At 54.9% G+C, this 12,263-nt stretch overlaps 1 protein-coding gene across 3 annotated transcripts in view; it reads right to left on the bottom strand.

Annotated features, from left to right (window-relative positions):
• Nucleotides 1-6,236: 6,236 nt before the first annotated feature.
• Nucleotides 6,237-12,263, bottom strand: part of SCN5A (sodium voltage-gated channel alpha subunit 5) — an 83,542-nt gene continuing 77,515 nt past the window's right edge. For all 3 annotated transcript variants that reach the window (XM_061129122.1, XM_061129121.1, XM_061129123.1), the window contains one exon: nt 6,237-8,771. In XM_061129122.1, coding sequence (XP_060985105.1) covers nt 7,531-8,771 — 1,241 coding nt within the window. In that variant the 3' untranslated portion in view covers nt 6,237-7,530. The remainder of the gene's footprint in view (nt 8,772-12,263) is intronic.

Here is a 12,263-nt window from a genome sequence, read left to right on the forward strand (position 1 = left end):
CGTTGAGCATTTTATCATTTGTTCATTTGGATGCGGTGGTGGGAGCAACACCAAAGAAACGGCAGCTTGGAGATGGGAGGGGCAAGGTGGGCTGGATAGAGTCCCTCCCCTCTCTAGCTGTCTGAGTCCTCCCCACCTTCTCTCCCTCTTCATCATGACCTCATGTCCCCTTTCTTGGTCAGAATTCCTCTGGAGATTCCAGCTGTGGGAACCTCTGAAACCATCTCCCCAGCTACGTGTGTGATACCAGAGGCAGACAACTATGCGACCTTTGTGTGTGAACAGTCAAAGGCAAAGATAATTTACGAGAAAGTTTTTGCTTAGAACAATCTGGTGACAGGGTGATTGGGGAAGACACATTTGGAAGATTTCCACCTGGAAACGTTCCTTTTTCCTGCACGGAAAGCACACAGCCTGTGCTGAGGTTAGGGCTGGGGTGCTGTTGGAGGCCTGCTCTCCAAATAAGCCTCCGCAAGGCTCGGGGGACCAGCAGGAATGGTTACATGCCTAGCACAGGCCACTTGCCATGTCCACAGGGAGCAGGTACAGGCTTCAAAAGAAAGTACCCGGAGTCCAGTGAAGGCCACTTGGCTGGCTTTGTTAGTTATGCAAGCGTTGGATGAGTGGGTATTCCCGGTCCCCCACTTGAAGTTAGTTAACTGTTTCAAGACAAGATCCAAGGCTTCCTCTCTCTGAAATCCGAGGTATGCAAAGCTGGCTTCTGGAGGAACTGCGTCAGTTCCCAGAAGGACCCAGTATCCACCTGCTGCTTCCTGAGATGGGGAGGGAAGGAGGCTGTAGTGGAATGGAGTGGCCACAGTAAAGGCCCTGGGCCAGGGGCTTCTGAAATGAGATGATTGGGGAAATAGAAGTCAGTGGTGGTGGCAGGGCTCCCCTGTGTTTCTTGGGGGGAAGGCTGGCTTCAGTATGGAGTGAGGCCACTTTTGGGAGGCGCTGAACTGGGCTTGTGCTCTTGACTGGAGACTATGATTATTTATCCACAGAAATGTCCCCTAGAGAAGAGTCAAAGTGGGGCTCACCCATTCAGCTCCCCATGTCTTTGAGGACTGGTACTGCCTTCTGGGGAGAAGGCAATGGCACCCCACTCCAGTACTCTTGCCTGGAAAATCCCATGGATGGGGGAGCCTGGTGGGCTGTAGTCCATGGGGTCGCTAAGAGTCAGACACGACTGAGCAACTTCACTTTCACTTTTCACTTTCATGCATTGGAGAAGGAAATGGCAACCCACTCCAGTATTCTTGCCTGGAAAATCCCAGGGACAGAGGAACTGGTGGGCTACAGTCCGTGGGGTTGCAAAGAGTTGGACATGACTTAGTGACTAAACAACAACTGCCTTTCGGGAGCCTGGACCCTGCAAGGTATCCAAGTGTCCTCAACAGTGAAATGGTAGCGCTGTCAGACCTCAGCCCCTATTTCGTTTTGTAAACAACTCAAGCAGAGAGTGAAGATCCCTCTGCTGGTGCTGCTAAGTCACATCAGTTCTGTCCGACTCTGTGCGACCCCATAGATGGTAGCCCACCAGGCTCCTCCGTCCCTGGGATTCTCCAGGCAAGAACACTGAAGTGGGTTGCCATTTCCTTCGCCAATGCATGAAAGGAAAAGTGAAAGGGAAGTTGCTCAGTCATGTCCGACTCTTCGCGACCCCATGGCCTGCAGCCTACCAGGCTCCTCCATCCATGGGATTTTCTAGGCAAGAGTACTGGAGTGGGGTGCCATTGCCTTCTCCAAAGATCCCTCAAAAAAAAAAAAAAAAAAAGAGGAACTGGATATGTCATGTAAATTCTTGACTAGTTGATAGAAAACATTGTCTGTTCTCTGGGTGAGCTGGGGGCCACTGGGGTTCTGTGTAAAGCAGCAGCCTGAGCCAAAAGCATGACTTTTAATAGATCCCACTGGCTGCTGTGTTGAGAATGGGCTGGGCCCAGGACCAAGCAGGAGGCCTTCGGGAGATTCCAGGCGAGAGGCAGTGTGGCTCAGACCAGCAATGGTGGCCATGGAGGTGTTGAGAAGTGGTCAGACTTGGGATGTATTCTGAAGGCAGAGCCAACAGGATTTCCTGCGGGATTAGATGTGGGGTGTGAGAGAGACAGAGAGAGGAGGCGGGGAGGACTCCAGCTGGAACTGAGTAGCGGATCTCCAGCTGGACACCCCCATGGAGGCTGCTGACTGGTTTCGCCTGTCCCTCGGGGGCCTGTGGCTGAAGTCAGGACAGAGACCGGCGGTGGGTGGGTTGGGGGGTGGGGGTGGGGAAGAGAGGGGAGGGGAGGGGCTCAGCCTGCTCCAGGCTCTAGGGCTCAGGGCTGCACATACTGGTTATTCCATTACCCTTCATTTATTGGCCTTATTGGCTTTTGTCATTTCCTCGTTGTCTCCTGTCTGGAGGGAAGACTATAAACGTGATGGATTGATACAGGATACAGGAGGCCCAATTATCTCCATCGAGCCGGCCTCTCCTCTTGGTCAAGCCCTCCCTGCCCTCTGTCCTTGCAGAACCTCCCTTGGCCCCACACGCAGAAGCAGCCTGGCCCCTGGCTGTCCAGGAAGTGCAGCCCGAGAGGGTGAGTGGCAGACAGATGGTCCCCAGGAGACACGGCTCCAAGAGCAAATCCTGGAGGCAGGCTCAGCCCACGGCAGCCAGACACAGAGGACGGCGGGGCAGGAGGACGGGATGGACCGCCGCCGCTCGGCCCACATCCGGGGAAGGGGGCTCTGCTGCGATTTGCACGCCTCTCTGGAACCCAAGCCGGCTCATGCTGCCATTGGAGGCTGGGGTGATGGGCCTTTTCTCTCCAGCAGCAGGTGCCTGGCAGCTGACCGTGGATGCCAGCCCCATGAGCTGGCATGGGAGGAAGTGCTTGGGAGAACGGTGATTGTATGTGCTGGGCTTGGGCTGGCCCAGCCCCCTCCACTGCCATTTACGCTGACTTGGGACACCCCCAGGAGAGAGGTGCCTCGGGTGGGAGCCTCTTGGGGTCCCCCCCCCCAGACAGAGGTTGGCAGCTGCCAGGCTTTGAGTGTCATTTCTAAACCAAGGCCCTTGCCCCCCACCCCTGTTCTGTCTGCCTCCCCCATCCCAAGGATCGTGGTCCACGGTGGTTGGGACAGGAAGCCTGAGGTTCAGTCTTAGGGTTTCAGGCATCTCCCTGTGGGCACACCTGCCCCCTCCTCAACATGGACACTGGCTACTGTGCCTTAAGGCTACCCTGTATGTGAATCTGCCCATGCCCTCCACGTAGGTGACCTCCTTCCAGAAGAATAAGGAATGGAAGGTAGAAATGTGGCTGAGAAACGGGGCCAAGGGTTGCATAGGACAGAAAGGCGGGAAGGGTTCAAATGGAGGAGAGGGTCCAGGCGAACCTTGTGGGTACTGAAGAGCTGGGTTGGTGGGGTGTCTATTGTTTTAACGTCCCTGGGCTCCTGTCTGTGCCGGGCACGGGCCGGGCTGGAGAGGGTGGTAGGAAGTGCTGGCTTGGCCTTCCCCAGCCCTTAGGGAGCCCACACACACAGGACAGAGCGCTGAAGGGTGTCCAGTCCTGTGGCACCCCCAGCCCAGGAGAGGTGGCCTTTGGCGTCTCCTGGCTCTCGGCTGCTGCCTGCTCCATCTGCACCTGGAGGACTGAGTGCCTGGCTGTCTCCCTGCCCCTCCCAGCCTCAGGGCACCGAGTCCCGTGGCTGTCAGGGCTGAGGCGGAAGAGCGGCTGGCACGGGGCAGGGAGCTGCCAGGGCCGCGGCCCCAGGCTGAGAGCTGACGTCTGTCCAGGAGCATCTCTGCCCCTGCCAAGGGCTGAGATCCCGGGCCGCATGCCTTCCCTCTGACACAGGAGCCGGCGTCCGTCCCTCGTGGAGCCTGGACCCCTGCCTCGCCCCAGAGCGGCCGGGTGACAGCTGCAGTGGTGCATGACCGCAAGGCCCCCTCTTGCCTCCCTCTGGATCAGCCTGCCACCTCCCAGGCCAGCGTCTTCTGTGGGAGGGGTAGGTGATTTACAGTGTTGTGTTAGGTTATTGTTAGTTGCAGGTGTAGAGCAAAGTGATTCAGTTATACATGTACATACCTCCATCCTTTGTCAGATCCTTCGCCCGTATAGGCTAATACAGTATTGGGTAGAGCTCCCTGTGCTCTATGGCAGGTCCCTGTGGATCATGTTTTATATACAGTAGTGTGCTGTGCTGAGTCACTCAGGCGTGTCTGACTCTTTGCGACCCCATGGACTGTAGCCCACCAGCTCCTCTGTCCATGGGGATTCTCCAGGCAAGAATACTGGAGTGGGTTGCCATGCCCTCCTCCAGGGGAATCTTCCCAACCCAGGGATCGAACCCGGGTTCCCCACGTTGCAGGTAGATTCTTTACCGTCTGAGCGACCAGGGAAGCCCAGTAGTGTGTCTAGGTTAATCCTCGATTCTTAATTTATCCTTCCCCACCCCCACTTTTCCCCTTTGGTGACCGTAAGTTTGTTTTCCAAGTGAGGACTGGGCCCCCCTGGGGCTGAGGAAACTCGGGTGGACCAGTGACAGGGATCTGAGTCCAGCTCTGGGATCTGGGAGCAGGGCTGTGGGCCAGCTGCTCTGGTGGTGGCTGTGGAGTGCGGGGCTGCCAGGGCCGGGCGGCAGGCCAGTGTGGGTGGGGCAGAGGCAGCAGGCGGAGAGGGCCTGTGTGAGCCGCCACCGCAGGGCTACTGGGGGAGCCCAGGGGCTTGGCAGGAAGAGGCTGAACGGACCCACGGGTACCCATGGGCAAAGAAGGGGTCATGGGGCACCCGGAAGAGTGCATCCCCAGGGCTGGGAGACCACCGGGAGAAGGCCCCGCAAGCCTGAGGATGCCCGCATGGTGCCTGTCCAGCCGCCCCATCTCTGACTGTCATGGGACTGGACATGCTCAGAAGGAAGCTAAGGTGGTATTTACAACGCAGGGTGGCTGAAGGCTGCTGTTTCACCAAGAATTGAGTGGAAAAGCCCCAGGGCTGGCCTGGTTTTCATCTGGGGCCAAGGAAGTTTATCTCCACTGAATAAAGTTGAAGGGGACAGGGAGAGGCAAAAACAAAGGCTGGATTTGATGACATTGGGGGTCATGTCTCTTCACACACCAACTTAACAGGTATCTGTCCCCCCCTCAAATATATGTGTGTATGTGCAACTGAATCACTTTTCTGTACACCAGAAACTAACACAATATTATCAATTTGTAAATCAGCTATATTTAAAAAAAAAAAATGGACCGAGTCCAGACCAGGTCATGTAAGCCATTTATTGATTTGTTTTAAAAATATGCATCTTATTTATGCACGAAGTTTGGTGAGAAGTGCTTGGGTGGTTCAGACAACGGCTGGCACTTGGTGCTTCTCCCTCCCTCCTGTGTCCTCCCCTCCTGCTCCCACTCTGCTGGTCACTATGCAGTTCTGGAAAAAAGCAATGAGAGACACAAGCTAAGGAGTCGGTCTAGCTCGGCCCCGCCCTCGGCCACACGGGCTGCAGTCAGTGGCCGGCCCGGCAGCTGCCTCAGGCTCCCGGGCTGTCCCCACACACCAACCCCGGCCTCCTTCCGGTCAGCCGGGCCTGCAGCCCGGCCGGCCTCCCTGCCCATGCAGGGTGCCAGGCGTCGCGGAGGGCACACACCTCTCCCAGCCTTGAGAGCACAGCACAGAGAGCTACAAAAATAAGATTTCCACTCAGAGAAGTGGTGCTGGGACAGTTAAAACCACATCCCACGCCAGACTTCAAGGGAACATGAGAGAAGAGAAATCACTGGGGGCGGGGTGGGGGGGGCGGCTGGGGCTGCCGCCAAGGGAACTCGAGTGACAGGAAGAAACGGTAATACTTGACTCGCCGCTGGCGGTTCCCCCTCAGCTCCCCACAGCCGGCCCCCCGACGGCTCGGCGAGGTAGGTTAGGACAGCCAGCTTCTGGCTTCCGGGGCTGCCCCGAGAGGCGGCCTGTGAGGTGGCCGCCGGGTGGAGGGCGGCTTTGCTGGAGAGGGGACTTGGGCAGCCGAGCCCCTGCCTGCACAGCCTCCACCAGCCACCACTGTCACTCTCAGGGTGACAGTTCTCTACATTGAAAGATTTGCATATGCTCAGTAGGATTGTCAGCAGCTGAAGAGGCCCTGTGGCGGGGAGGGGGCGTGGGGCGAGGGGGGAGGGGGTGGGGGGTGGGGAGGGTGGTGGTAATTGGACTAGAAAAGGTATTTTTCCCTGAAAAGGCCTGCTCACAAGACCCGTGGGCAGCCTGGACCCCGCGCCAGGAGGTCCCGAGTGCGGTGCCACCGGGACTCCGGGCTGAACGGGGCGGGGAGGGGGGCGCTGGTCCAGGGTCACTCGACTCCCCTTCCCAGGAGACCTGGGGTCCATTCCCCTCCTGAGCGTCCTGCAGCCCCTTCCGTGCACGCGGCCTGGGTAGCCCTCCCCACTCCTGTGCTGCCGCAGCTGGAGAGGACCTGGGGTCCACACGGGCACCCCCTCAGCCCTGGGCAGAGGCAGAAAGGTCTGGAGACAGAGCCTGGGTGATAACAGCGATTCCATTCTCCACGCGGGCTGGAGGGCACCGTGCTGGGGGCTGTGGAGTGGGTTCTTCACCCCAACCCCACGTGCTCAGCCTTCTCTTGCTGGGGCAGGGCCAGCCAGGCTGGGCAGCACGGACAAGCTGGGTGGCAGGACGTATGTGCCTCCCTCAAGCCCTTCCCTTAATGTTAATACTCTAACAGAGGCCAAGCTCTACAGGGAAGAAAGGCAACGTCAGTGCCGAGGACAAGCCCTGGGAGCCGGGCCGCTCTCTTCTGGAAGCTTGTTGTATTTATAGGCCTGACTCCAGGGTGGCCTGCATAAGCATACAGGGGGAAACGGGGCAATGAGTGAGCCCTGGCTGACAAGAATCCCACCTGGGGGGGGCCGCTCGCCTCGGGGAGTCCAGGCCACATGTGGCTTGTGTCTGGCCTCTGTGAGTGTGAGAGTGCGTGCACGTCTGTATGGGAAGGGGTTCATCCCTCCTGGAACCTCAGCCCAAGCGGCGGGGGACCCCCTTTCTGCCCGCCCCAGGCAGTGAAGGCCCGCGGGACCCAGACCGGATCTCACTTTTGCATTGACAGCAGGGCCCCAGCAACTCCACAGACACTCTTGTTCCGAGTTAGGAAGAGGCAGTGTGAATCGCTGCCGATCCATCCATGAAAAAAAAAAATGTTAGTTCTTTGCTCAAGTAAAAAAATATCAAATATAATAAATGTATGAAAGCCCATTCACAACATAGTCTTGGTTTCGCGTTTTGTCTCAGCAGCTGGGACGGAGGTGGTCAGAGCCCCAGGGCGCTGCCGGACCAGACCCGGCCCCCAGGACTGGTAACCCCAGACGGACAGCTCGGCCAAGTGCTCCCAGCCATCGGCGCGGTGCACAGGACTGCTTGGTCGGTCCACAGGGCGAGGCTCCGCTCTCACTCCCGAAGCCCAAAGCAAAGGTCGGACGGCCCAGCGGCTGCCCTTGGGTTTGCCACGATGCTCTGCGCGGGCGCCCCCCTCCCTGGGCTGCGCTCACACGACTGACTCGCGGTCCCTGTCGGGGGTTGGGGGGAAGTCGGCGAGATCCTCGCTAGGGCTGTAGTCAGACGCCCGCACCTGGGGGTTGTCGCTGGTGGCCCTGGTGACGCTGTCGTAGGAGGGCGGGAAGGACGTGGAGGAGACCGAGGAGCTGCAGGGCGGGCCGGGGCGGCGGGAGAAGTTCTCGTTCATCATGTAGGCGATGAGGCCCTCCTGCTCCGGGGCGTCCTCGTCCGAGAGGCCGCTGCTGCCCGCCTGCCGGCGGTAGAGGAAGGAGGCGTGCTTGACCGAGCGCTGCAGCAGGTGCCGGCGGAAGGCCCGCTGGATGATCGTGGCCGACACCTCCTCGTGCTTCCGCCGCAGCGTGGTGGTGATGGGCTCGTAGGAGATCTTGGACGGGTTGGCCGCCATGAACTTCTCCTCCATCTGGATCTTCAGGGCGTCCATCTCCCCAGATTCGCCCAGGACCCTCTTGGTGAAGGCAAAGAGGATGTCCATGCAGTGGATGCGGTCCCCGCTCACCATGGGCAGGTCCATATTGATGAGGCTTATCTGGTTGGGCTTGGGGATCCGGAGCGGCTCCGACAGGGCGTCGGCGAAGTCGGACAGGGCCGAATACTCGATGAACTGGGTGGCCTCCGGGTCGAACTTCTCCCAGATCTCGTAGAACATGTCAAAGTCGTCCTCACTCAGGGGCTCCGTGCTCTCCTCTGTGGCCACGCTGAAGTTCTCCAGGATGATGGCGATGTACATGTTGACCACGATGAGGAAGGAGATGATGATGTAGGTGGTGAAGAAGAGGATGCCCACTGCGGGGCTCCCGCAGTTGCCCCGGGAGCCGTTGCTGTTGGGCAGGTTGGGGTCGCAGTAGGGGGGCCCCGTGTTGAGGATGGGGCTGAGGAGCCCGTCCCAGCCCGCCGACGTGGTGATCTGGAAGAGGCACAGCATGCTGTTGGCGAAGGTCTGGAAGTTGAACATGTCGTCGATGCCGGCCTCCCACTTGACGTAGGCGAAGTTGGCCATGCCGAAGATGGAGTAGATGAACATGACGAGGAAGAGCAGCAGCCCGATGTTGAAGAGGGCGGGCAGGGACATCATGAGGGCGAAGAGCAGCGTGCGGATGCCCTTGGCCCCGCGGATCAGCCTGAGGATGCGGCCGATGCGGGCCAGGCGGATGACGCGGAAGAGCGTCGGGGAGAAGAAGTACTTCTGGATGATGTCTGAGAGCACAGTGCCTGTGGGAAACAGCGGAGACTGTGGCTACCGGTGGCATCACTATCCTCCCTCCAGCCCAGCTTCTCTGGGAGGGGTCTCTGCATAGCAAGGAGCCTGGGAGTGGAGGCCTGGGTCACCTGGGGCCTGGAAAGACCCTGCCTTCACCCACCTGAGTCTCCGTTTCTGCATTTATGATCCAGAAAAGGACCCACAGTTCCTGCATCCTTTGCAAAGTGTCTTCTCAGCCCTCAGCTCCTTAGTCTCCTGAGCCTACCTGCACAGTACAGCCAATACTAGGCCCATTATCCAGATTGTGGTTCGGGGGCCTCAGCGGACTTGCTCAGCATCCCTGATGGCCTAGCTTGGACCAGAACTCTAGAACTTTTAGCTCCTTGATGCTCAGAGTGTGGTCTGAGGACCAACAGCCTTGGGATTTCCTGGGCACTCATCAGAAATGCAGAATCTCAGCTCCGCCCCAGACCCCCTGTGTTTTAACAAGTCCAGGTGGTTCGTGTGCACACTGAAATACAAGAGGCACTGGCCAGGCCGTTGGCGCACTCCTCACACCTCACCTGTCACAACTCAGCCTCTCTGAGGTGCTTCCTGTGACCTTCCCACCCCTGCTAGCTGCAAGGCCTGCCTACCCCGACTCTACTGACTACGCTGGGTTTGAAGTTTCAAGGAGCATGGATGTAAGTTATAGAAGAAAGAATGGAATATACTTGCCTCCTATTGGCCCAAGTTAACTTTCCAGACTTCTCATATATTAGGTTGGTGCAAAAGAAATTGTGGTTTTTGTATTGTTGAAATTTGCCATTTGATATTGGAATACATTTTAAATAAATGTGGCTAGGTTCTACATCATTTTAATGTGCATTTCTTGCTTTATTTATTTATTTATTTTTGCTAATGACTTATTACCTGCTGTTTATTTTATGTTTATTTTAGACTATGGAGATGATGTTAGACAAAAAACATGTTTGAGTGATTTTCTTTTTTGAGTTCAAAATGGGTTGTAAAACAGCACAGATAACTTGCAACATCAACAATACATTTGCTCAGGAGCTGCTAACGAATGTACAGTGCAGTGGTGGTTCAAGAAGTTTTGCAAAGGACATGATAGCCTTGAAGATGAGGAGCACAGTGGCTGGCCATTGGAAGCTGACAACGACCAATTGAGAGGATCACTGAAGCTGATCCTCACATGAGCCAAAACTCAACGCTGACCAGTCTACAGTCTTTCAACATTGAAGCAAATTGGAAAGGTGAAACAGCTCGATAAGTGGGTGCCTCTTAAGTTGACCTCAAATAAAAAAAAATCATCCTTTTGAAATGTCATTTTCTCTTATTCTACGCAACAACAATGAACCATTTCTTAATCAGATTGTGGTGTGCGACGAAAACTGGATTATACATCACGACCAGTGATGACCAGCTCAGTGGCTGGACCAAGAAGAAACTCCAAAGCACTCTTCAAAGCCAAATTTATACCAAAAAAGGTCATGGTCACTGTTTGGAGGTCTGCTGCCCATCTGATCTACTACAGCTTTTGGAATCTCTGCGAAACCATTACATGTGAGAAGTATGCTCAGCAAATCAATGAGATGCACTGAAAAATGCAACACCTATAGCCAGCATTGGTCAAAAGAAAGGGCCCAGTTCTCCATGACAGTGCTCAACCACACACTGAACAACAAACACTTCAAAAGTTGAACGATTTGGGCTATGAAGTTTTGCCTCATCCGCCATATTCACCTGACCTCTCACCAACCCACTATCACTTCTTCAAGCATCTCGACAACTTTTTGCAGGGAAAACGCTTCCACAACCAGCAGGAGGCAGAAAATGCTTTCCAAGAGTTCATCGAATCCCAAGGCATGGATTTTTGTGCAACAGGAATAAACACTCATTTCTCATTGGCAAAAATGTGTTGATTGTAATGGCTCCTACTTTGATGAATAAAGATGTGCTCGAGCCTAGTTATAATGGTTTAGAATTCACAGTCCAAAACCGCAATTACTTTTGTACCAACCTAATAATAATGTCACTCACTAACATGTGTCAAGTGTTCACTGTCAATAAAGCACTGGGCTGAGCAATTCACACATTCATTTACCCCTTCCAGTTACCCTAGGAGGTAAGCTGATACTATCATCCTCATTTTCCAGAAGCGGAAACTGAGAGGTGAGGTAACTTATCCAAGTTGCCACCTAGTCTGTGAGAAGTGGGGATTTGACTCAGACACTCTGGCTCCAAGTTGAGCTATTAACCATGCCTCTCTGGTACACAAGCTCTGGGACCAGTAGTTCCTGAATATAGTCTACACTTCCTGGAATCTTTGAGACTGTCCCTCAGGGCTCCGTTCAAGCTCCTGACACCTGCTTTAGAGAAAAGCTCCTCTCTAGTCCCACCAGGCATGGTCTCACCCTCATCCCCGCCTGAGACCTCCTGGAGAATTTCCTGACCCCACTCCTAGCTTCTAAGCATCTGCGCATCACTATAGCCACAGCAACCCCTCTCTTGGCCCCTGCCTTTCCCTCTGAGTCACTGAAGAGGCTATACATGGCAGAAAGATGAAAGCCAGTTATCCCACGGCAGAGGTCTGTGGGGGCAGGGTCCAGATTGGGCTCTGAACACAAGTGACAAAATAAAGTATTGATACATTGGACTTAAAACCTCTGTGCTTCAAGAGGTGACAACCATGAAAGTGAAAAGAACCTACAGAATGGGAGAAAATATCTGCAAATTGTGTATCTGATAAGGGACTGGCCTCCGGAATATATAAAGAATTCTTACAACTCAATAAAAACACAAATAAGTCAATTAAAAAATCGAGCAAAGGATTGGAACAGACATTCCTCCAAGATACTTCTCCTGTTATATACCAAGATATACCAAGGAAAATGACCAATAAACACGTGAAGAGATCTTTATCATCATTAGTCATCAGGGAAATGCAAACCAAAACCTCAATGAGCTGTCACTCCATACCAATTAGCAAGGCTGTAATTAAAAAATACAGACAGGAACAAGTGTTGGTGAGGATACGGAGTAACTGGAACCCTCCTACATTGAATTTGGGATTGTAACGTGGTGCAGTCACTTTGGAAAATAGTTTGGCAGTCCCTCAAAATTTTAGATTAGTGGCTGCCAGGGGGTGCCTGGCTGTGACTCTGAAAGTTGCTCAGTCATGTCCAGCTCTTTCTGACTCCATGGACTGTATAGTTCTGACCATGGACTGTATAGACTGACTCCATGGAATTCTCCAGGCCAGAATACTGGAGTGGGTAGCCTTTCCCTTCTCCAGGGGATCTTCACAACCCAGGGATCGAACCCAGGTCTCCTGCATTGTGGGTGGATTCTTTACCAGCTGAGCCACAAGGGAAGTCCAAGAATACTGGAGTTGGTAGCCTATCCCTTCTCCAGGGGATCTACCTGACCCAGGAATCAAACCAGGGTCTCCTACAAGGCTGGCGGATTCTTTACCAACTGAGCTGCCAGCGGGTAGGGAC

The sequence above is a fragment of the Dama dama genome, chromosome 24 (assembly GCF_033118175.1).
Source record: "Dama dama isolate Ldn47 chromosome 24, ASM3311817v1, whole genome shotgun sequence".
Classification (NCBI taxonomy): domain Eukaryota; kingdom Metazoa; phylum Chordata; class Mammalia; order Artiodactyla; family Cervidae; genus Dama; species Dama dama.